At 35.8% G+C, this 26,408-nt stretch overlaps 1 protein-coding gene across 14 annotated transcripts in view; it reads right to left on the reverse strand.

Moving 5' to 3' along the window:
• Positions 1 to 26,408, reverse strand: part of Npas3 (neuronal PAS domain protein 3) — an 836,745-nt gene that overhangs the window by 387,053 nt on the left and 423,284 nt on the right. Inside the window, exon 1 of one of the 14 annotated variants that reach the window (XM_078050235.1) lies at positions 1,015 to 7,960. The exons of the other annotated variants lie outside the window; for them this stretch is intronic. Coding sequence (XP_077906361.1) covers positions 1,015 to 1,086 — 72 coding nt within the window. The 5' untranslated portion in view covers positions 1,087 to 7,960. Of the gene's footprint in view, positions 1 to 1,014; positions 7,961 to 26,408 lie in introns of those variants that run through there. 14 annotated transcript variants of the gene reach the window in all.

Below are 26,408 nucleotides of genomic sequence, written 5' to 3' on the forward strand. Positions count from 1 at the left end.
TGCTTCTTACTTCACTCTCCTTCTCATCTTTATACTCTACTTTCTTTGTATAACACAAACTCATATTTGTTGACCATTTTGCTCATGGGAAGGGTGAGCAAGGCAGACAATGAGTGTCAGGTTGACCATAAACTCATAAGCAATAGATTCTGCTACAGCCGTTATATTCCAAGGAAAGAAGTCTAATCCTGAATGTATATTCTTATCAAAACTAATAACATGCTACTTTATTTTATACATTTTACTTTGAGATGATTGTATTTTGAAAGCTATTCTTCTCCTTTCCTTGCTTATATTTCCTGACTAAAGTTTATAGCAGGGCTGAAGCTGTAGCTCAGTGGCAGAGCACCTGCCCTAGCATGTGTGAGGCATTGGGTTCCATCCTTAGCACAGTATAAAAATAAACAAATAAAATAAAGGCATGCCGTCCATCTACAACTATTAAAAAGATTTTTTTTAAAAAAGTTTGTTGCAATAGGAAGACCACCAGATCTCTAATTCTTTCTCCCCTTTCTCTTCCTGTAAGGGAGTGGACAAATAAAAATAAAAATTACAAGAAAGGAGATCCTTATCAGATTCAAAATTAACACATTAAAAAAATAATGCAAGCATAAGACACTCTTGCCAATAGCCTGAGTTAAAGTGTTTTCCAACACAAGACAGCTAAATAAGAGTACTGGAATATTTTCTTCACATGTTAATTCCAAATAAGGAATCATTGATGAATCTTTATCATTTTACTTATAAATGCTCTGAGTTTTTTAAGACGGGCTTTGTTAGATACTCTTTAATTTTTTTTTTTCCTATGACAAAGCAAAATGTCCCCCAACCTGTTTAGAAATCAAAGAGCTGGGTAAGGAGTGTTTCCTGGGAGCCTTTATTGTAAAGACAAGATCTAGTCAAACACATGCTTGTACAAAGCAGTCATCACTTTCATAGTTTCATTCATATTAATTGGTTTTATATTTATATTAGTCAATACATATAAGGATTAAATGCTTCAGAATTACCCACTTGTGAATTACTCCTGAGGTGAGAGGAAGGAGGAAAATGTCCTTCACAAATCGCATCATTGCTCTGTCCCATGGAAGATCCGATTTCAGCTCTTATTCTGTTCAGATGGCCTCTTCCTGCCTAAAAGGATTTAAAACACCTCCCCATGCCATGGGGTCGCTCAATGTGACAGGGCAGAAAGGACACAGCTAACAAAGAACACAAGTCTAGATCACCCAGCTAGCTGAGACAGAGAGCTGCAGCAACATGCAGCCATTCGGGGCCATTCCCACTAAACGCAAAGCAGGCAGCCAACACTGCAGAATGCACCAGAAGCAAAGCTTTCTGTGAAAACCAACTGGCCACAACCAAGGACTGGAGTTAATGCAAAAACAAAGTGTAAAAACTCTCTTGGCGTAGTAAACAGGGCCTAAAGAAAGAGACAGACGTTACAATACAGACAGGGAAGAACAAGAGGGACAGACAAACAATGATAATCAGAATAGGAAACACTCTCGTCCATGATACCCGTCTCCCAGGGGGGGAACTGGGCATCAGTACCTGTTAAGCACGTTACATTTCTGATGTTGTCAGCTGACACAGAGTAAATCACATACAATTCTCATTCCAGAGGACAGACTCTGTCATTCCCTCTAAATTCCTATGTCATTTGCATACAGTCTCCATTATACAATTACTCTTAAATCTAGATATTGTTGGGAGTCAAGAGAGAGATTCCCCAAAGTGAAGTCCTCAGAAGTAAAGTTTCTCTCTGGCTTTCACTTGTTCTCCTGATTCCCCACCCTCCTCCACTGAGGCAAGCCACAGAAACTAGAATTCCTTTGCCCCGAGGTAGGTCCTAGAATCCAGAACTTATTTTCCCCAAACTTAGTCATTAAACCTAAAAATAGCAGTTTAACCTCCCCTGCCTTTCTGTAGGACAGTTGGCCATAAAGAAATTAAGACCTTTATTCCAAAGGGGTTCTGTCCCCTAGCTGGAGAAAGAAAGGCCACAAAAACCAAGAGGCCAAGAAGAATCTGAATAGACGGGTCTTTCTGGGTTAGCCTCCTTAGTTTATTGGCATTACATCATATCCTTTTTTGCCCAGTCATATTTCTATTTGGCTGTTCATGCCTCTTTGAACCCAAGAACAAAAATTGACAGTTCACCTTGGGTCTTTGGGGTCATTAATCTGAAGGCTCCTATATCACATAAAACTATGATAAAATAAATGTGTTATGCTTTTCTCTTATTAACCTTCCTTTGGCTATGGGGGGTGCCAGTCATGATCTTTTTTTAATAATGAGCAGGAAAAGAATTACCCCCTTTTATGCCTCTGTAATATCTAGAACAGGTGGCCTCTAATTAATATTAAAAACTGGTAGCCAAAGGAGTAAAATACAGGTCATCAATTGAAAAAGGGTAATTTTTATTATGAACTGTTTATTGTTAAGAATACACAAATAATAGTTGATATAATGACATAGATACTAGCTATAAAATCTAATGCAATGAGAGGGAAAAGGCAGTACCCACTACAGAATCTGACTTAACTAGGGTGATTCCTCTCTGGTATACCACCTCTACCAAATCCTAGATTATTCAATGCCCTGTGTTTCCTAGTGGCTACCAGAGGCCCCATATACCTAGAAACTTGGGTAATGCCTCAACATTAAAATGTTTTCTCTTCTTAGCTTCTTGAGAAAATCAGGGTTCCTACCACATGTGGTATATTACCAAGACTTTCACACCCCTGAGAAAGATCTGGTTTCAGTCCTTCAGTCCAAAAAAACTTCAGTCCTTCAGTCCAAAATATGAAGCAGCATGGTATGTTAACTTAGAAGCAGCCACTGCCAGTCCTTTTAGCTAGACTAGGAAAGTGTTCTCAGAAAAATGGAAGAGCATGTTACCATTCCTCTGGGTTCTTGAGCGTCCACTCGCCAGGTCAATAAAGGGATATTGTACATCATGATTACAGCTGTTTTATAGCATTATCTTTATGACATTTGAAAATGGTTGTGCTTTTTCTTCATAAATACTGGTAGTTACTGCTTAATTAAATTGGTTAGTGGGAGGACACAGGACTGTCACATGTTAAGTTATAGTTCTTGCTGATGATAAGAGAAATCAAACCACTCCGGTAAGAAAAGAAAAAAAGAAATGACATCAGACTGACCATCTGGATGCCCTCCACCATTACCCGTGGACCACAATAACAGTTAATCCCTGAAGGTGCATCTTCCAGTTTTTACTGGAGGAGGTGAAGTGCAATCAAGAGAAGTAGCGAGTGGGTGGAGAAGATAAAATGCACAGAGATTAAAATGGTGCCACTGTCCATTTATGACCCCATAATTTTACTGAGTCATTTAATGAAGAAATTGAATGCAAACCCCATATAATTCCATTCAAATAATCAACCCCACATGTAAACTATGTGGCTTTATGTAAGCTGCATGACTTACATAAGCTATTTAACATTTTATCAGTGATGGAATAATAGAAGCAGGTGTTCCTGCTGGTCTAAGTGGAATACATTCACTAAACATTTTATAAATCTATCAGACTGTTGTATCAGTGATGTATTATACCACTGCATTTTTCTTAGGCCTCAGTTATGAAAAAACAAATCAAAAACCTCCTGCTAAGCATCAAAGAGTGAAGTCCACATTTCTCATGCTCCCTTTCTCTCTTTTTAAAATGCCTATTTACAAAAACAAACAAATACGCTTTCCATTGTATTTGAAGGACTGCCTTTACATAAATTTGAAATTAAAAAAAAAATACCCACGATTTTCCTGTGAGCAAACAAACTTTCCATGTTCTAGTTCATTTACTTCCCTTTAATATTTCAAAGCTTTGTGGCTTTGGAAACATTTCTAGAAGAAAAAAAAAATGGAGAACCAGCAGCAGTTCTGAAATTGCAGGGAAATGTAATGACTGATAAAAATGGAAAACTGAGATTGGAGGTTTTGTCTGGTGAGTTGCAATTGTTCTCAGATCTCTTCTGGAGTTCCTCTTTGATCTAGGAATTCTTAAGGCCCAGCCAGTGCTAGCTCTCAGCATACAGTATAGGTTCATTCATTTACAGAGGCACCAAAGCCACTATCCTCCAACCCTACCAATAGCTGGGAACTCTCTCTTATTATTTGCTGGAACTTGATCAGCCACTGAGCTGACATTCATGAACAACTGCTTAGCAGTCCTTGTCAAAAAAAAAAAAAAAAAGTGCTTCCCCATAGAGATAGATTCATGGGCTCTGGGCCAGTTCCTAGGCCTCTACAGCCTGCATTTCAAGGCATGGAAGGCACAGGATAAAGTCCCATTGAGAGAATGCAGAAATGAATGAATACCAGAATAACACGACAACCAAACTGCAGAAAACTGTTCCTCCAGAGAGTGGTGGATTTGGGAGGAGCCACAACAGGGCCATTTTATTCTTAAGCTTTCTCACTCTAGGATGTGAAAGTCTGGGGAAGGATTAAAACTATGGAGGACAGGTAGACTTCTTCATCCCCACAGGAAGGAAAGGTGATGATTCTGTAAGCTCACCACCCAGCCCAGAGTCAGCTGAGGGAAAGGCGAGGGTCTGAGGGTATCTCTCCCATCATTCAACTCACCGTGGTTAAGAGAAGAACCTCTTGAATGCAAGATTATAAATCTGAAGAATATTGCATTTCAACCCTTTTTTTTTTTTTTTTTTTGGTGGTCACATTTTTTCAAGTCCTAGTTTGATGCTGAAGCATTTGATGAAAATTATTTATGCTTGATAATTTAAATGAGATTTTTCAGGTTAATAAAAAAATGCCCTAAAGAAAGTAAATTGATATTTATCATATATAATACAAAATATTCAATATCCTAAAGCCCAATAATAAAATCAATAAATGACCCTAATAAAAATATTGTGAGAACAGAAAAAAAAAATGCCCGTTAAGAACTTGGGGGCACATGGACACCTTATTTAAATGAGTTCATGTTGGTTTTAAAAGCATCTCAAGCCTCAGGACAGCAGAAATAAACTCAGTTTTCATGATATACTTAAGTTAGACACACAAAAGAACTTTCTGACTGGAATGTCTACTGGGCAATGGGCTGCATGGTTAATAGTGGATATAAGACTGGCTTTTTGCAGATGAACATATGGATATGGGTTGGTCTTTCGTGGCCTCTCCCAAGACACAGAAAGATAGGTGACCTTTTTTTTTTTTTTTTTTGGTAACATTAAGAAAGAAAGAAAGAAGAAATAAATAAAGAAAGAAAGAAAGAAAGAAAGAAAGAAAGAAAGAAAGAAAGAAAGAAAGAAAGAAAGAAAGAAAGGTAACATATGGCTTTTATTTGAAATAAAGACAATTCTCATGCCAAGGCCACCCCCAGAGCACCCTGCTACACAGCTAGGGAGAGTTTCTCCTCCCTAAAAGTGCTGGTAGCTCTAGAGTGAAGGCCTGAGACTATGGTAGGCAGATGGATGCCCTTCCCAGTACTTACAGTGTCCCCAGCTGGCACAGGGCTGAGAGCCTTTTGAGATATTGTTACTATGCAAAAATAGACAATGATAATAAACTGAAATATATATTTAGAGTCACCCATATTGATTGAATACTTTAGCAGTGTTTTCTATGGATGATCTTATTTAAAATCTTCAAAATATCAGCCCCCTTTCCCGTGAGGTCCTAGTATCACATGCAGCTTACAGTAAGAAAGGAAACACGCTCAAAGGCATGAGGTGACCCTACTTTGGAGTCCACCATGGCAGTGCCATGACACTGCTAATGAAATGTTTTCCTGCACACTTTCTCAAAAGGGAAGACCCCACCAAAAGACAGTTTCCAGTATTTAACACTTTTCTACTCAATAGCACAAAGTCCAGTTTTCTGGAAATAAGGTGGCTGTGTGTAGTTTCCTGGAAATACTATTTGGGGTTAGTGAAATCTGGGGTTGGAATGTGAGCCTGACCCGGGTAACAATACTCCAAGGAAGGAAGGGTAGATTTCCCATCCTGGACTCTTTGGTGGCCTTTGACTATATCAATGCTTGAAAATGGAAATCCAGTTTCCAGTTTTGCCCACTTTCTTCAATTAAATTAACAAATATTTCAGGACACATCACACACCTGTTCTTTATATTCTCTGAAGGGGAAATGATTTCTAAAAGGACATTTTCTAATGTCTTTAAAATGGCATTAGTGTACTAAGTCACTAACAACCTACAAAAGACCTATTGTAACTTTGTATTCTGCAATATTTAATGTGTGTAATATCATGAGGCTACTTCTTTCCACTTTGGTATCTTTTTTCAAGTGAAGCATAAAGCACAAGAGAAGATCAACAAACATTTAAGTTGGTTTCTAACTCAGGTCAACTCTAATGGAACTATAACCCTAGAGAGGTATGAATTGATTTGTGTAATAAATTACTTCTATGGACAAACATGGACACGATTGCGCTCTCTCTCTCTCTCTCTCTCTCTCTCTCTCTCTCTCTCTCTCACACACACACACACACACACAGACAGACACACCCCACTCCACCATCACTATTTCCACTACTGTCTTATCTAGTTAAAAATGTTCCCAAAGATCACAGAATGTGAATTGTCCAGAACAGGTAAAAGGCCTACAGAGTTGAACCGTACTCTAGGGAACTAAGACCGTCTCTGGTTATGTTGTTTATCAAAATTCTGGTCTACATTCTTTCTAGAGTCATTTGTATTTTTCTTAATTAGGTCCATTAATTTATCTGGCAGAACAATTTCACAGCAAGTCTATACTTCTAATTTTCTACCCAATCACTAGGCTTATAGCCTTTACTTAATGCTGTGAGAATTTAGATTTAAAACTCATAGAGTGCCAGAAATATTTTTTACTCTTCCTTTTTTCATCCCTAACAAGTCAGAACTTGACTTGGATTTTCCATAAGGCTAAGGTGTGAGCAAGATTTCCACACTTGCAGGTGAACACTTCTTGTTATGTTCCTTGAGCCATATATATATATATATATTTTCTTTTCTTGGAATTTGCATATTATTTCTGGAGTTTCTGAGTACATAGATTTAAGCATTTCACAAACCTCTTTTAACCACAAGTTTATATGATTAATTTTTTTAAGAGAGAGAGAGAGATAGACAGAGAGAGAGAGAATTTTTTAAATATTTATTTCCTTTAATTTTCGGCGGACACAACATCTTTGTTTGTATGTGGTGCTGAGGATCGAATCCGGGCAGCACACATGCCAGGTGAGCACGCTACCACTTGAGCCACATCCCCAGCCCCAAATATATGATTAATTTTTAAAAAATCATTTGGTCTAAAACAGACTTAATTTAAATTTTTTTAAATTTTAATTTATACATAACAATTATACATATTTATAGTGTTCATTATGATACTTCAAAATGTGTATGCAACATGTCATGCTCAAATCAGGTAACTAACATCTCTATCACCTCAGACATTTATTATTTCTTTGTGTGGGAGTACTCAAAATCCTCTCTACTACTATTTTTAAATATATAATAAATCATTGTCAATCACCCTACTGTGCTATACAACATTAGGAGTCATTCCTCCTATCTGGGTGCAAGACGGTACCTGTTAACCTTCCTGTCTCCCTCCCTTGACAACTCTCCCCTTCCCAGACTCTGGAAACCAGTCTTCTACTTTTTATGTCTCTGTGATCAACTGTCTTAAGGTAGTAAGTGAGAACAAGCAATATTTGCTTTTCTTTTTTTTTTACATTAATTTTTAAATTGTAGTTGGACACAATACTTTTATTTTATTTATTTTTATATAGTGCTAAGGATTGAACCCAGAGCCTCACATGTGCTAGATGAGTGCTCTGAGCCACAACCCCAGCCCCCAGTATTTGCTTTTCTATACTTGTTTATTTAACATAATATCCTTGAGAGAGGTTTCTAAAAATATGAAGAAAGTTCTTTAAAAATGTTAAAAACATGAATGAAAATAATAAGTAACAAATTTAATTATCAAAAATAGTGAATACATTTTTTTGCTGCTAAGTCTCGAAGTTTTCTTAAGTTACCAAAACCATTACTTAGGGTAAAACAATCACAATAACAGCAGCTACAATGTAGAGTGCATTTATTATGAATCTGCTATTATGCTTTCTCCTTTTAGACTTTACATATCAGTTCTGCTTCTGTTTTTCAGTTGAGGAGACTGAGGCACAGGGAGTTGAAGCCATTTGCTCAAGATCACAGCTCATTAACATTTGAGCCTACCATCAACTACACAGCATCCAAGTCCAGCATCTATATTTAACTACTACTCGACACTGTCTTTGAATACTGATCTAGAGCAGACACTGAGAAATCTTCTAGAGCTAAAGACTGTGAGTTGAAAACCAAAGTAAATGCAAATAATCCCTTATCAAGGAAAGAAAATGGCTTATTTCTATGGAATAAAATAATAAAACCCCTAAACTTCCACTACGGTAGGTCAAGGATTCAGGATAACATTTTAGAAAATACTTGGTCAACTGGGTGATCCTAATGCTGTCTGCTTCCTTGTGGTGCAAGGTATTGCCCCATCCGCAGGTGAGTAGCTGTGCACAGAGCTCCTGTGTTTTCACAGAGGCAGTGTGTGCTGAATGAGTCTGTTTGAAACATGTGTCTCTTTGAAAGTTTAATGGAAGCTTTTCCTCATTCTGCTTGTTGCTCTTTAGGAAGCAGGCTGCATACTTCAGGGGTAGCCACCTTACCTTGTTCTTCTGGAAGGGGCAAGCACTCCACATTCCTAAAGAAAAAACGATCACTTTGATCATGCTGCCTGCAATATCAGAGTCCCTCCACGAACAATATACTTATTTTAAAAGCTCGTCCTCACTAAAGAAAACCAAGTGTATGTGACAGAGTTGAAGGCCAGTCACCTGTTTGACATCTTTTATATCAATGCTCCTGAAATGTCTTAGAGATCCCCCAACAGTGTTTTCTTGAAAGGTACAGTTATCCTCAGCCAAGAAAGCACCTTACAGCATGTCTTTTGGGTTCATAACCAAACTCCTAATAGTCCATTTTCAGTTACAAGTCAAGACAGCTCCAACTCTTAATGTTCTTGTAAATAAATGGTCTAACAATCGGGAGCTAATTGTCACAGTGGGACAGTGTGAAAGACTTGTAATCATGGCCTTTATTGTCACAATTAATTTTCATATTGTTGTAAAATATAACCTCAGGAGCCCCTTAGAATTAAAAAAAAATTGCTTTGTACTCAAATGTGGAGTTTATGTGCTTTAAATAAATTTGGGTAATTTAAAACCATCTCAATCTCTTCAACATTAACAATCAACACTTTTTGCTACCTGGGAATGATAACCAAAGCAGTAAAATTTCCATTCAAAGAGTAGATGGGCCCTATTCATGGAAAAATACTTTTAATGTTCTACAGATTCGTATTCTTTTAAATCTGAATCACAAATCTTAAGAAATATATAATTAAGGTCAGAGGACATTTAGAGACAAACAGAAAGTCAACATTAAACCAGAAGTAGACTGGCAAAATAAATATCCTCATCATATATCTGTCTTATAAAAGGATGCTAAGAAATCCAAATAATTCTTAGGGCATATTACTAAGAGCAAAAAAAAATGATGTGATTTGGAGAAGTAATTAATACTCAGAATATATCACTGGGGGTTACCTGCATTTTTTAAAAGAAAATAACAAAGGTTTAGTCTTAGATAATTAAATGTACAGAGGATTCAAAATTCATTACTTCACGGGAACAAAGCTTTAGTAATTATCTTCCCAGTCCTGGAAGGGGATTGGACAGTGAGGTTTCAACTGGGGCTTTGCACAGTGTGACATGATGTTTGCTTCATTTAACTTTTTTTTTAATATTATTAATCTTCAAGAAATTAGACTCTTCTCAGAGCAGTGTGAACTGCCATCCTCAAAACCACTGGATAATCAGGTAGGAAAAACCTTCTCCCCAAGACACAGCTGCCACAAGAAGTCGATTTTTCTTAATGATCCTTCCCTGAGAGGGAGCAATGAGGAGAACATTTCCCCCAACAAAAATTTTTGGCATGGGTATACTGAAAAGATAATTGGAGGCATCGTATAAATCAGTTTGGCTGAACTTAATGAAATGAAGCCAAACAAAAATTACCCCCACCCAAATAGATTGAATTTAGTTAAATAACCAGAGGACCTGTGTGTCTATTTTTGTCTATGTAGAACTGGATGCTCTCAGAGTTGGCATCAAAGGAATCTGATCAAGTGCCTGCTTCTGCATCTGTGCTGCTACTTCGAAGCACAATGGTCAAAAGCATGTGCTTTGGATGGAGGTAAAGCTGGATTTGAATTCTGGCTAGAACACTTAGTAGTTTGAATAAGTTACTTTCTGTCCATCAATTTTCTCATCCCCAAAAGTGTACATGATGAAACTTATCTCTTACATTTCTTGGGAAACCCAAATGAAATAAGGCAAGACAGTAAAAAACTTGGATTCTATAACGCACTGGTGAATATTAACAGCAATAGGAATAGGAAATTATTATCATTAACTTCATGCAAGTGACTAATTAAAATAAAGCATTGTTAAAACAGAATGACTTAGAAGTAGTGTGGGGTAGCAAAGAGAACTCTGAAACTCTGGATTTAGGTTCAGAATATTAAAGCCAAAATTCCACTTTTGTGACCTGGGAACTGTGGGACTAAAGACAAATTACATAGGTTCTCTGAATTTCAGTTTCTCCATGTAAATAATGGGAATCATAACTGTCAACACAGAATAAATGAGATAATGTCAGTTTGAAAGTATCTAGTATTGTGTCTTATCGCTTACTAAGTACTTAACAAATATTAAGTAAAAACTCAATCTTCTTGCAGAACTATAATTACAAGAGAGAGAATTGTCAACTATAATTACAAGAGAAAAAAGAGAGACTCAATCAGCTGCAGATTTTGGACCTATAACTGGCAGGAATTTGGTTGAAACTTGCTTCTCAGGTGTCACTATTAGGATTTATTTTTAAAAGGTAAGGAGAAGCTTCCTTAATTCAGTACCATCCTCTTTTCTTGTGGATATGATGGATACTCTAGTTGTACTGTGAAAATCTGTTATGACTCCAATCACCATCATTGGATATTTGTGTCCACATTGTGTGACAGAGGGAAAGTTTTAAGCATATAAATAGACTACCATGGAACAAATAATATTGAGATATGTTTATGTTGTAAAATTCACATAAATAAAGCTTTTGTGCACACTATAACAGACTAGTGCCATTTTTATGGATAGACTAATATATGCACACACTCAATATATACTGAGTGTAAGGTAATAAGCTCAATTGAAATCCTTTCAACTGTGTCTTAAGCATCATAAAAAGTCTGCAAAGAATTGGGGTAAAATGTGCACAAAATTCCCCTATCAAGAAATTTAGTATTTAGGAGATTATGCATGATTTGTAAATGAGATATCATAGGCAGCAGAAGAAAAATAGAAATGACCAGTAACAGTAAGAATTTTTCAGTAACTAAGTGATACTCTTTCCAGATGAAATAGGCTTATAAAAATATTAGCAGAGGTAGGATGAACTAATTCTAAAACAAACAACAGTTCTGCCATATAAAACTTAATGGATCTAGGAGTCAATAGAGAATTCTGCAACATAAAAGGTCAAAATAAGATAATCAAGATATTCTCTTTGAACCAAAATCTTCTACATTTAACCCTCAGCCTTGTTTACAGTCAAGGGACGTAGAAACTGTACACTCACCATACATCAAATGGCACTATGACAAAGTGAGGTAGGGAGAAGAATTTAGGTTCAAAACCTGAGAGTTGACCTTGCTCTTGATTCTGCAATGGTTGTAATCTTCATAACTCCAAAGAGCTGTGACTCAGTTTTCGTCACAGATACTGTCACAGAGCCTGCTAATGTTGGTTAAGAGTAATTTGTCAGTTACTTGTCTCAATGAAGTTCATAAGGTCTTCACTATCCCTCTCACTCCTCATTCCCACAACATCAAAGTGAAACAAGTCCTGGGCAAGGGCTGGAGAGAGGGAAGCAAAGCCACTTCAGAGAAACTAGGAGAGGCCTGCTGGGCCTTCATGTCCATTGGTTTATGATTTTTCTGGGTAGATAAGATGAAAACACAGAATAATCAGTGCTATGTAAAGTACCTGGTATCAAAATGGTCTTTAACAAATGCTTTATTTAATGACTACAAACATGAATGATTGAGTGAATGAGTAAATCAAACCACTAATAAGGCAATATATAATAAATGCCAAAATATTAGAATAGGCCATTCTTGAAGACTTGCAAGAATATAAAGTTATTGAAAAAGTGGAATTGGGCTAAGTTTTTAAAGAGAAATACATATGTGTGTGTATATTTATATTTATTATATTAACTGCTTTATTATCAGACAATAATAAATTTTATCCTAAGTGATAATGTTTATAAAAAATTCATTTACCTACAATAAAAAAACTTTAAAGTAGTATTATCCTTGCATAATTAATGTTTCACTCCAGAAAAATAGGCTCAAAATTAAAGTAAGAATTATGTTTCTGATATTTTCATCAAGTGACAAATGTAAATGATATTTATTTTTCATTATTTACTATAAATATAAATCACAATATTTATTTTCTATAGTGATTGAGGCACTAACAGAGCTAATAACAAAGTATCTGCTGATTATAAAATGCAGAACAATAATAACTCTTCACATGACCCTTCATAAATTCACTTAATTCTCTGAAGAAGTTTCTCTAGTAGAAAAACCAACACTATTTCAATTACCTTTCAAGAGATCTTTGCTGTTTGCAGTTCTTATTACAGAGCTCCTGCTATTACATACCTTCGCTATAACCAGTATACTAAAAACTGTCAGTGCTTAATTGTCATAATTTTCTAGCCTGTAGAATGTGCTAATGATTTTTTGCTGTTGGGGAGTGTGACGGTTCTGATATTGATAAATGTGGTTGCTCTCCCCCTCTGTGTCCATCACCATTTACCTGCATGAATATTTTAAATACTAGTGGGGGGTTCTGAATATAGTTTAAACATCTGGGTAATGATAAAAAATGATTTGCAAGGCAAATGCACTTATCAATTTGATCTCTTGACCTAAGGTTTTGATGATTTGTTGAGAACTTTGGACATAAACATTGGCCTTTAAAATTCTACTGTCTTCAGGAGTTGAATTATTATACTTCTTTTGGTTTGAGAAAACCAATAAATGCATTTAAAAATTCACAGAATAAATATGAAATATAATGCATGAAGACCATGCTAACATGAAATATTTCATTCAATAACAGAATTAGTACAAATCAGTAAAATTCTTATTATTAACACTCAGTGAAGGGGCAAAAGCTTAAGTCTTACTAAATTGGACAAACCAGAGGACAGGAATCCTAATCAGAAGTTTGAAATACTAGAATAAGCTCTCTGACTTGCTAGATTAAGCTTTGCTAAACACTGTATTTTACTTTAATTCTGGATATTGTGAAGAGTGACATTAAGTAACTGTTTTAGAGGAAAAGAAATATATACTGTGCCCCTTTAGTAAAGCTGTTTTTAAATTCTAATAGAATTTCAAGGTTATTATCTATTTCAGATCAACAGTGGGGGTCAGAGTTCACAGCAGCCAGAATTTACAAACCTCCAATGGGTTTTGATTGACAGCAATCAGCATCTCTTCAGCATCACTGAGGGAACAAAGTACAGGTCAAGACAGCGGGCGATTTCATCTGTCATTTTTAATTATCTAAATGATATTCACAGACAAAACCTTTCCCATCCATCAGGGCATCACATTACCATAGACAATGTTTGTTTAAAGAAGAGGCCATAAAATCAAACAATTATGAATGCAGACAAGACTTGCTATTGACTGCATAAATAATCAAGCGAGATTTCCAAAACTCTCTGCTAATGAATTGGTAGATTGCTGGCAGGAAGTGGCAAGTAATAATATAGACAACGGTCTAATGTTCTTATTGACTTTTACTAAAGCTTGACTACAGTCACAAAGATTCAAAAATGACGTCAAGTGAGGTTTCCATAGGAGCGGTATTGATAGCAGTACACAGCTAAAATACAAGTAGTTAACTCTTGACCTTATGGTAGGACCAGAGATCCCCTGAGAGCACTGAAATGCTAGCAGTATAATACATCATGAACTGAGCCAACAGCCGCAGGGTCCCTGACAGCATTATCACACAGGCAAAAGGGCCCTTCTTTTGCCATTTATAACACAGTAATCTCTAATAATTCAGCTGCAACCCTGAAAATTAAGTCTATTTCAGTTTGTTACATGAGTAAATAAAGTTTATTCTCTCCCTCCTCCCCTTTTTTTGGAATAGTTAAAAAAAAAAAAAAGCATACCCAAAATACATGTAACTCGTTGAGCTAGCTGAAGTAGAAAACCTAGAGGCAGAAGGCACTGGACCTCAGAAATGCAGCAGACTCTCCAAGGGAGCATGCACGAAGCAGAGCATAGTTGTCAATAATGTCTGTCCTCTGGTTAATGTATGCCATCCATAGAAATGCTAATTAGTGGCATCTGGTTTTGTAGCACATCCTTATTTCTCTATTCAACTATCTTTATAAGGAGGCCCCTTCCTTTTTAAACTACCAGAAAATAGGGTGACCCCCAACTTAACAGATAACATTTTGATGGGTTAAGGAAGTCATCAATTAACAATGGCTCAGATTAAATAAAGCATCTTGATATAGGCACACTTTATTAATGATCTGCTAATTAATTAACCATTATTCTCCCTCTCTTCATTTCCCTCAAATGTTGTCATACTCTTCAGTACAAAAGAATTTAGAACATAAATATATTCATTTTGAACAAATACCTGAAAAATGTTTCAGAGAAAACAAAATTTCTCATTAATATCACAAAACATGGTTGAAGGGGGTACATTTCATATCTATAATAAAAATTCACCTGGCAAATATTATTTCCTGCAGTCACTCAGCAAATCACATCTAATACGCTTGGCCATAAGAGGTTATTTCCTGTTGTTAAACTCCAGGTTCAAGTTCAGACTTAATGAATTGAGAAGACATGGGGTAAGGCTGGGGATATAGCTCAGTGGCAGTGTGCTTGCCTAACATGTATGAGACCCTGGGTTCATCACCAGTAACACACACACAAAAAAAAAAAAGAAAAAAGAAAAGAAAAAGAAAAGAAAGAAAGAGAAGACATAGGGTAGGAGAGTAAGGGAAAACAGTTGAAGATGGAAAAATTTAACGGACACAGACTAGAAGTGAGGATAATATGAGTGGCAAAATGTAAAATCTGGCTGAATGTGGTAGCACATGCCTGTAATCCTAGTAACTCAGGAGGCTGAGGCAAGAGGATCTTAAGTTCAAGGCCATACTAGGCAATTTAGTGAGACCTTGTCTCAAAATATAAAAAATAAAAATAAAATAAAAAAGGATGGGAATGTAGTTCAGTGGTAGAGTGCCCCTGAGTTCAACACCACACACACACACACACACACACACACACACACACACACACACACACACACACATAAAATCTATATTTATTCTGGTAAACATTACACAAATAACAAATTATGGCAAAATTTCCTGTTAGATTCTAGGGGCTTTCCAGGCTTCCTTTGACACATGGAAGTAATCAAAATAAAACACAAAATAATGTTCTACTAGTTTCAAAAACAGATAGTATTAATATAGACCTTATATTGATAAATTCCGATTTCAACTCAGCTTCAGTACATTTCTTCTTAAGTTATAATTGCATTATTTTGATTACATTAAATTTTTATGTGAATTTTAAAAAGCATAGTCACTGGCATCAGACAGACAGAATGCAAATTCTATCCTTATAACTTTCCAGCTAAGTGAACTTGTCTTTTTTTATTTTTATCTTTAAAATGGGAATGCTAATAGCTATTTCACTGAGAGGTAAAGAACCCAGGTATATAACATCTGATAAATGCTCAATAATACTAATTCCTTCTTTTTCCTATGGGTTTCTATTTGTTTCATAAGTACTTGTTACAATCAGGGATAATTTAAAGAGCAGGAAAATGTGCTAGTTTTTACTTCTACACAAACTAGAATATGTGACAAGAGGAATTTATATCTTTAAACTACTAAAATCATACCTATATTAGTCAAACTAACTTTCACAATAAATATTTTATCTATTAAAAATTTTAGTTACTTCAATTTATGTTCTTTACACTGAAAATGTCAACTCTAACCTGAAAATCCAGTTCGAGAAATGTTTCACTGGCAGATTTATTAGAAAATATTTTTATACAATACAGGGATCACCTTCATCAATACAACTATTCTCTTATTTGAAATTCAACCAGTCATTTTTAAATTGTGCTGTTTGGAATAAAGTATATCTAGGAGTGTGATCCAAGACCTTCCACAGCCATCAATATATTCAAGGGTGAACATTTCTCTGAAATTCTGGAAGAGCCAAGAAAAGTAAAGTGGCATCCCGTAGGATTAACTACAAGGTTATTACCACCGGCCTCACATTGTGCTTTTTCTATTTCTGACCATAAAAACTTCAATACAATGTCTTCTTGGCCCTGAAAAAATATATCACTTTCTCCTTCCTATTCCACCCCTCCCTCTTAATAAAAAATTAGAAGCTTTGAGACAGATTGAACTGAATGAAACTTAAAGTTAATAATGTTGGTTGTGAAATAAGAACAAGAACTTCTGCTTTTCTTCTGCTTAAATGCCTCCTCTTTCTTCTTAATATTTGATTATTTGCTTTGGTATTAAATGTTTTCAGACTACTGTGCCTGACAATTCCCCTTATTGTTAGCTTGATGAACATTAAGTAGTTCAAAGGGTACCTAATGTAAGTGGTCAGGAATCTGCAAATGTTCCAAGGTGCATAATTGTGAAAGAACATGGGACACATGGAGTGGCTTTAATTTTTGTTTTCCTTTTTAGAGAATGAAACTGAAGTTTTTCATTAAAATGCAAAAAGATAGGATGATACCATTAATTTCAAGAGAGTTCAGGAATAAAATATAGTGATAAACTAATAAACAGGTGTCACCCTTCTTTTCTAAATTTAGGTGTAGATTCTAGATCCTAAAAAATGCAATGTAACATATACACACAGAGACATACTTTCTCCCAGATTTTTAAAGATGGGAACATAACAGTATCCATAAAATCCTAGGTATACCCCAGGCAAAGATTAAAGAGAAAGAAAATACATTTAGAGGTGGAACATCCATCGTCCACATACTTGGTGCAGTATACCCTACAAATTGGCTATTAGACCTATCCTCATCTCTCTCTACAGAAGCAGCCACAGCTGGATCAGATCTATAATGTAACAGGGGATGAGGTGTCTTTGGATAAGGGCCAGCATGTTAATTCCTGCTGAAAGAAATATTGCTGATAGAAATATTGACTGCTAAATTATTCTGAAGCAAGAGCATGTTCTTTTCTCTATCACTCTTACTCATGATTTCACAGGCATCTTCTGCTACCGTTTTCTCCAATTGCTATAGGGAGGCAACCTTCATTTTACCTCATTACTACTAAGAGTTCTGTTTTATTCTTATCTGCATGAAAAAAGACAAGGAGAAATAAATAGGTACTAAAAGTCCTAAAAGGAACTATTTTCTGTTACAAAATACAATCATATCAAATTGAAAATATTCAAAAGTATAGTAATTTTTATCTTTATTACACAGCCACTCTATTCTTAAAAAAGATAATTCCATTCCACTATCCTAGTTCAAACCTACCCACCTCTAATTTCCTTATATCCAGATTCTGTGAATACTGCCGTATTTCCTTTTTAACATGAGGCATTCTAGATGACATCTGAAGAATAAAATTCTTACCAAGGAACAACATTCGGCTGACAGATGACCATATGACACCCTTCAAACAGTACAATATGTCACTATCAGAACACGACTGCTGGGAAGTGTATATTCAAGGTAATATTTAATGTTCAAGTCAAAACATAATGGAATTTTACCAGTACTTAGTATGAACACACATAAAGAGAGGAAACAACATGCTTCATTCAAAAGTTATTTGTGTTTGGTTTACAAAAAACTGAAAAAATGTTATATATATTTTAGAAAGAGCTAATCTCATTTTATCTGTAAAATTTAATGTAAAAAAATTGCTTATTTTTCCATGACAAAGAACAATCAAGATAAATGTAGCTTCTTTGTTTCATCTTAAAATAAAATTTATTCAATAAAATTGAGATTATGGCTTTCATCCCAAACAATAGCCCCTATACTAGATTCACTCCAACCCCATAAGATATGAGAACTACATTACCCCACTTTGTAAATTGTTTTGCTGAAGGAAAGCACAGAACCCACATTTCTAGTTCTTTCCCTTATGAGGTTCAGCATAAAACTTAATAAGAAGTTTTTCATTTCTAATGACATAAATATTTTAGGTGTGATTTCCAAGGCCAGTGTATTTTCCTGATCATATTCTCACAATAATTTCTATTTTCTCCATGGTAAGGAAGATTTTAAAGGGATCCTAAGAGAAAGGATTTTGTCAGGATTAGCAATTCCTTAAAGGGAAATTGAAATTATACATATACAATACAAATATGTATGTGTATGTGTGTGTGTATATATAGATATAATATTAATATATAACATATGTATCTAAAATGTATATTATATATACATATATATAAATTCTAAAAGAAGTTCTCATAGTAAGATATTTTGTCATAATTATTCCAGAGGAATAATTTTTATATTCTAAATGATTTAGTAGTGATTGCTTGTCTTGAAGTGTTATCATTTTTTACTTTCTCACAAAGTCTTGCCAAGAGAGGTTTATGTATCTTACACAATACCAGAGGTATTCTGTTGTTTCAGAATATCCACAGTGTCTTTTGCAGAAACTATGCTTGTCGTTATTTCTGTGAAGCTAAGAGTCTATGGCATAAGCAGAGGTGGTGTGCCCCATAGAGGTAAGATAAGGAACAAAATGTTACAGTGATGACAATGATGAAAATAGTAATAAAGGCATCCAGTATGAAGCCCTGACTTTTTACCAGGCACCGAGCAAAAGACCTCCTGGACAATATTATTTAATTTGTATTTAATAATTATTTAATTATTTATGGAATAGGCACAATGAAAATCTGCTATTTCAAAGTCTGGGAGTCCATTCTCTTAGACATAGCCATGGAGCACAGTCTTCATAACAGGTTGTCTAGGTCACAGTTCTACCATTTGCTATCTCTGTGAATATGAGTAAGTTCCTTGCCTTTTCTAAGCCTTAGTTTCCCAACTGTAAAGAGGAATAATACGATTTTTTTGGAAGCATCACTCAACTTCTTCTTCACTTCAATCTGTCTCCCCCCTGCCATTATTTAATGTTGTCTTTTACATGCTCCATTCTCCTCTCAGAGGGATTCCAATCATACCTCCAAATTATATTTTTTTTTTTGCATGGATGACCCACACATTGGCATTTGATTTCAACCTGACATTTGTTCTAACTCATCTGCCCCTCTTCTACCCACTATGCTGAAATGCTATGTGAAAGTTTGTGTCCCTGTAATACTGTGTATTCTTTGAAGGCAGGAATGTCTTACTCATTAATATCCCCGGAGTCCAGCTCTGTGCTGGCTTAGAATAAGCACTTAATTCTTTTTGAATCAAAATAAATCAAATCCAATGCCAATTTTACCACAGTCCCCTATTGCACCCACAAAGACCACTTCCTATGTCTTTGCAAAACCCTGAGCACCTGATTACATGATTCCCTTGACCCGAGGGGGTTTTCTATCCTTCAACACTGTGTGAGACCACACCCTTACGCACAAAGGTCCTGCCGAAGATGCCACATATAGCATTTCTGATTCCCCTACAAAGAATTCAAGCTTCTCCTTAAAGTCTCCCTTCATTCTTTGAGTCTTTTATGACTCTAACTTCGATCCTACTAAATTTTATCCCAATTATTTATTTCTACATTTGCCTCTTCAACCTGACTGAAAAAAAAATAACCATGTGCTGAGGGCCATTGCCAAGTAGGAATGAATGGGCTTGCCTTTGGACCCAGGTCATTTGCAGTGACATTGCATGTATGCTTGAGTAAGTAAGGTGACCTTGCTCAAGGATTAGGGCGGATCAGGTTTTAGGGAGTATCCAGCTCCTTGGGTTTAGGCGGTTCCAGGTTTAAGGTGTACCCTGCTGGGAATAGGGCGTATCCTGCTGCCTCAGGCACGCCCGCTCCTTGAATTCCCGGTTGAGTTCTCCTGGGATTCAAAAAGTATTTGGGATTCAGAACCTGGTGGAGTACGTGAATTTTGGCCAGAACATGGATTTTGCCCAGAACGTGTGTAGAGTGCTGGTGTGAGTTCGGGAATAAAGAATTGCTGTTTGAATCTACAAGGCTGTGAGTGGCTCGTGATTTTGTGCCCAGCCAGACTGCGGCAACCATGACTATTTCTATTTGCAGCAACTAACTGCAGGGTCCAGGACTCAGTAAATGATTACATGAATGCCTACCTGATGAACTAATATTCAATTTAGGGAGTAATAAACAAACCACCACTTTGCTGAGAGGCCCTTGTGATATGGACCCACCATTAAACCAACCTTTCACTATGGGACTTGTGGGAGGATTGCCAGTCTACCCTTGAACAACAATACAGAAGATCCCCTAAGTAAGCTCCAGGTTTCTGAATTTTTCCAGCAGAGGGTGCATGGGGGGAATTAAAGAAGAGGATTTATTTTTCTTCCCTAAAGCCCAATGCTATCCCAAGAAACCAACCTCAAATACTTCATCTGCTAAGTTGAAGTGTGGCTAGCCAATCCCATCAGGGCAGTATATTCCTGGCCATACAACCCTGAGGAGGCTTAAAATTATCATTATTTGTCTGATGTTGAATAGACCAAATTCTGGGTACAAAATGTGTATGAATATATGTGAAATTTTGAAGTATATCAAAGTCAACATTATAAAGCTAAGGCCCCTGCCTTAGTTTGACCCCTTCATTTTCAATCAGATTAAATAAATCCTGACTGAATCCATTAGACTAAGAGGAACACCATGGCTTTGGCTACATCCAATACTACAAAATATGTTTAAGAATGACCTCCAAATATCACTAATGCTAAGAGCACATGTATGTTACACTATCTAGTTATAAAAGAGAAATTAGAATATATCATTATGAATTGGATATGAGGATGCCCACCTGATTTTCATTAATGTCAGTCACTGTCATGTGCTATTTTGCCAATCTGTGAACTTTTATAACATTGCTTAAAGTTTAGCAAATATTTTATAGCAATGCAAAAGTTAATATAATAAAGTAGAAGAAACATGGTAACTTAACAAAAGGCTTCAAAATTGTTGATAAATGGATTCCCAACACAGAGAGAAAAAAAAAAAAAAACAGAAGAGAACACACAACAAATTCTTTATTCCTATACCTAACCTGTTATCCATCAGGAATTGATGATTCCAATAAAGATAGAGGATTACATAAATAAATGGTTGAAATTGGAAGTAGATATATAAATTGTATCCTAAAACATACATTTCTCCATTGGTCATTGCTGTTCAAGACATTAAATTGAGATAACAAGAGATAAACGTACTCTTGTCTCTTTTTAAGGATTCTGGAGAGTAAAGACAAGAAAAGGCGGATTGTTTATGCTGAATCTTTCAGTTTGCTATTGGCCCATTATGATGAGATAAGAAAAGTACTTTCTGAAAGGCAAATACTAGTTTATGGTATTGAGCCTCTATCCATTGTTTTAATGTAAAAGGGGAGAAAACAGTTTATCTTCACTATTAGATTTGGAAGCCACATTTCTTTGATAGAATAAGTGTATCCTGAGTTGTTTTTTTTTACCATGCACTGATATAAATCATAGTTCAAAGTTATTTGGTCCTAAATTTCTCTAAGCACTAATTACATTTGCCAAAAAAATTCACCACAAGTATAGATGTGCTCACATGCACACACCCACCTGTATTCTTCATCAACACATTCTCCTTCCTACAATGGACATTCAGAAATGAGTCAGTATGGGTATGCTAAACCTATCACTCAAAGTGCCCAGATTGGTCCTCTGAAAATTAGCTTTCATAAGGCCAACAGTCCTGCTTTTGACAGCTGTCTTAGCAGAAACACCCAGACATATAGCCATGCCTCTGTCTATTTGTGCCATGGTAGCTGTGTCAATTTGGACGCTGACTGGTGGCATAACCCGAGCAGATGCAGGACCCATATGTGCAACTCCAGATAAGATTTCCAAAGCACTGGCATCTGGATGTCAGCTTTTCCTTCCTGGCCCCACAGCTGAACGTTCTGCTAGACCTGATTGTTTCTCTGCTGGGGATCAGTCTGCTGCCTCCCTGTTGTGCTCATTGGCACTGCCTAGACTTCAGTGTGTTTGAAAACAGTAAACCAGATAATCACTTTACACTGCAGCACTCCAGGAACTTACCTGATTTGCCAGTTTCAGATACTGAAGTCTATCAAGGGAAACTTTTAAAATATTGGCACTATTTCTTCAAGTCTTAATCGTTAAAGTTTTTTTTTTTTTTTTAACTCCATGAATAGAAACATGAGGTACAGTGGCTGAGAGAGTTACCAGAAACCTTGTATTTATATGCATGGAGTTTTCCATAGGAAAAATTAGCACAAAAAGGAAAGGCACCATGGCAGATAATTTGTGTCTCTGTTTCTCAGACTGTGGTAGCTCCCCACACAGTACTGGAGCAGTGTGTGTCATAGGCACCTATCCACCAAAAAGACAAGGGAGGGTCATCATCTACACATCACCTCTCCTCACTCATCCTTTACAAATGAGCCACTGGGTGAACTTTTCCTTCCAATTGGGAGCAACAAAATGAGAAAAAGAGATGCTTGGCAAGTGTGAATCATCAAAGATTAAAAATGCGAAAGGCTTCCTCAAGGGAGAGAGGATAGCTTGAAAATAAATTGACAATGACGTGTCCTCCTGCTCATCTGTGCCAGCTTTCCCAAAGCAAAGACCCTCTTTCTCCCCAGATCACACTTAACCCTTACCAGGGGAGAAAAAGTCTCTCCACCCTGATCTCCAATGTGTGGCCCCTGCCTCAGAGGGAGAGAAGTGAGGGAAGGGAGCTTTGTTTGATGGGCATGAGTCCTGGGTGATCTATGTCACTATGACACATATACTGCTATTTCTGAGAACATAAAATAAGTGTAAGATTTAAATGAAGATAGTACAATAGTATTGTTTCAAAACAGTCCTACAGAAACAATAAAATAATACCATGTGCTTACTTCAAATTAAAATGATTTAATCTCAAAATCTGTTTTATACAAGTCAAAAACCATAAAATACAAAATATTTGTTTTGTTTCTTTTATATCCTATCTGATGCCTTCATTTAAAAAGAAAACAATTACCTCTATCAATATTTATTACTTTTAAATATTGCTTAAAATGAAGGTGATGGCTATCAAGTGTTTTAGCAAAAAATCATTTATAACTGGTGTGTTAAACTTTGTAATTTATGAATTATGAAACATTTAAATTATTCTATTTTATACACATAAATGGAAAACACAGGGAAACACAACCATCTATTCCTTCAGGGATATTGCATGAATTTCAAAGTTCATTTAAAACATTTTATGTGTGTGTGTGTATGTGTGTGTTATATATGTAATTATACACATATACACACTCATATATTCATTCTAGGGAACAACTAACATGTATTAACATGTATTTTATTTCCAATATTGTCTTCTGGCAGAAAGATTAATGTAAATAACACAGCAGATTATAACATATTGGGGAAAAAAAAAACGGTGAGAGAGTTGAATTTCAGTTCTGAAAAAACCCAAAATGAAAATCACTCCTGGGTCTCTCAGGAAGACATTCACTAGAAATGTCAGAGGGCTGACTAGCCTTCTGGAAGTTGGAAAACCTCTAGTTCTTTGTTTAATATTCTTCCTCAGTGCATTCATGCAAAGCCTTCAGAAGGAGTCATACTCTCTTTCAAAGGGGTTTGACTTGGGCACAGTTAATCACCACTGTGATAAAGCAATTAAAGGTATTCATAATTAGGACCAAACCAAATGTAAGTAATCAGAAAATTAAGGGGAAAATGACATTATGATGGGACTGTGTTTTCTTTAATGACCTCCTGGCTGAGAAGGACATTCTCATATTGGTGCATGGGGACTTGGGTGCATAATACATTAACCCTAAGAGGAGCTCAGCATGTAAATGTCTTCTTCCAGTGATAAGAATACACCTTGGAATCATTTAGTACCAGTGACTTCTTAATAACAAGAGACAATTAGTGATCAATCTGTTAGAAGTTCCATGGACTACCTACATAAATTCAAGTCAATTCAACAAATGTATTGAGCACAAACTAAGAGCACAACACCGTGGAAGACACAAAGATGATCAAGACAAGATCCCTGTCTTCAAGAAGCTTACACTGTAACAGGAAGCCTAAGACATGCATCCAACCATTTTGGAGCTATCTTTCCTCCAAAAAATAAACATAGATACATTCTTGTATAAATAAATGAATAAATTTTTCAGTATATGAATGATAGATTAATAGGAAAATGGTATTCTATTTCCTAAATTTTGCTCAGGTATAAGTGAAATGATTTAAATTTTAGGTCCTATCTTCACATCTGCACATTTAACTACAAATTAGGAGATAAAAAATTTATTATATATCAAGAGAAGGAGTAGTATCTAAATATTCCCCAAAACAGCATTTGGGGAGCCTCACATAGCAAACTGTAAATGTTTATTTAATATCAAAATAAGGCTTTGTATATTTCTTGACCCAACTAAACTGCTCTACATTTACAAGGAGGCTATGAATACATAAACATATATATTTACTTATATATATTTAAACTTTATGAATATAAAAAAACAACAGGCAGTGATCTCAGTGGCAAAATTTGTCCCTCAACCCTACCTCTCCATTACAATAGTCCAGAAGGATCTCCAAGGATCATGGAAACACAATCTAATAATTCAGATATTGATTGAAATAAATAGTATAATCTTACTTTGGATTAGCGACATGCATTAAAGATCTCAAGGTTAATGCAGGTGTCAGTAGGAAAATAAAACCTGTAATTTTTTTTAACTGAATGAATTTTAAACCAATATTTTTCAATGAGAGAAAATGTAGCATATAGAAGTAAGCCTCTTCTCCCACCTTTATTCTCATGTTAGGCATGGCACTTTGGGGGGGGGATAAAATTACTTTGTGCTTTTTAAAGCTTCTTAAGCTTCTCTGAAAAAATCAGTCTAACCTCCCCTTCTTCCCCCTTCACCACATCATTGCATGAGGTTCTATTAGATGCAGTTTTGTTGATGTGGCCCCAAATGATTTCCCCCTGCTTTCTCTCTGCAGGCTTCCCCAAGTCTCCATTTCTGTTAATGATCTATTGCTTCTGTCTGATTCAATACAGCCCACTGGCTATGGAAATGGCAAGTCTCAGCAGGAGACAACAAAATGGTCAGCAAACAGGGCTGAGCCATGTCATTTTCCTCAAACACTTTCCCAGGAATGAAATGACAAGCTTTAAAATGTTGTCTTCTGCTCAGGGCAAAGATTTCTTTATTAAACAAAAGTGGATGTCCTCTAGTTTCCATTCAAACCATAGTTTAAAGTAAGTCACTTGAAAAATGTCTATTGCAAAATAATTTAATACTGAATATATATATATTTTATAATTCCTTTCTCTGTCATTCTCTCAGAGTTCAAATACCAGCTACACCAGTTCCTAACAGTTGTGGGACCTTAAGCAAGTCACTTTACCACTCCCCCCCCCCCCAAAACAACCTGATCATATTAGTTGCAGGGTAAATCCCAGTTAAACAATTAGCAATTAATTACCAATCATTCACATAAATTACTCAAGCTCATCAGTAACTTTCCTGTCATGACAATAGTTTGATCTTCAAGAATTCAATTCCTAGGAAAAAACTATATAGCTTAGCTGTGAATCCAGTGAAACTAATCATTCAGTAGAGATAACAGGTACCAGCTTAAAGGAACAGGCCTGGGTGCTTTATATTTAGAAAGACCCAGCAATGACTTCCAGAAGATTAAAAGCTGTCTAAATTCTGGATTGGGCTTTTACATTCAGTCCACCTAAATGTGATCTCAAGAGAGGATACAGTTGATCTTACTATGCATTATTAAATAGTTACTGAGTTTTATCTCCTATGTGACTACAATTCTAAAAGTATAATTTAAAATGTCATTGAACTATCCTTATGGATTAAAGATGCAATTAAAATAGTCATTGATATTATCATTTGCCTTTGTATTTATGTAGAACTCACAGACTCCCCGCTTACAAAATAAAAAAGAAAAGAAAAAGAAAGAAAGAAAGAAATTTCTTTAGGTCAATT

Source organism: Ictidomys tridecemlineatus, chromosome 5 (assembly GCF_052094955.1).
Source record: "Ictidomys tridecemlineatus isolate mIctTri1 chromosome 5, mIctTri1.hap1, whole genome shotgun sequence".
Lineage (NCBI taxonomy): Eukaryota > Metazoa > Chordata > Mammalia > Rodentia > Sciuridae > Ictidomys > Ictidomys tridecemlineatus.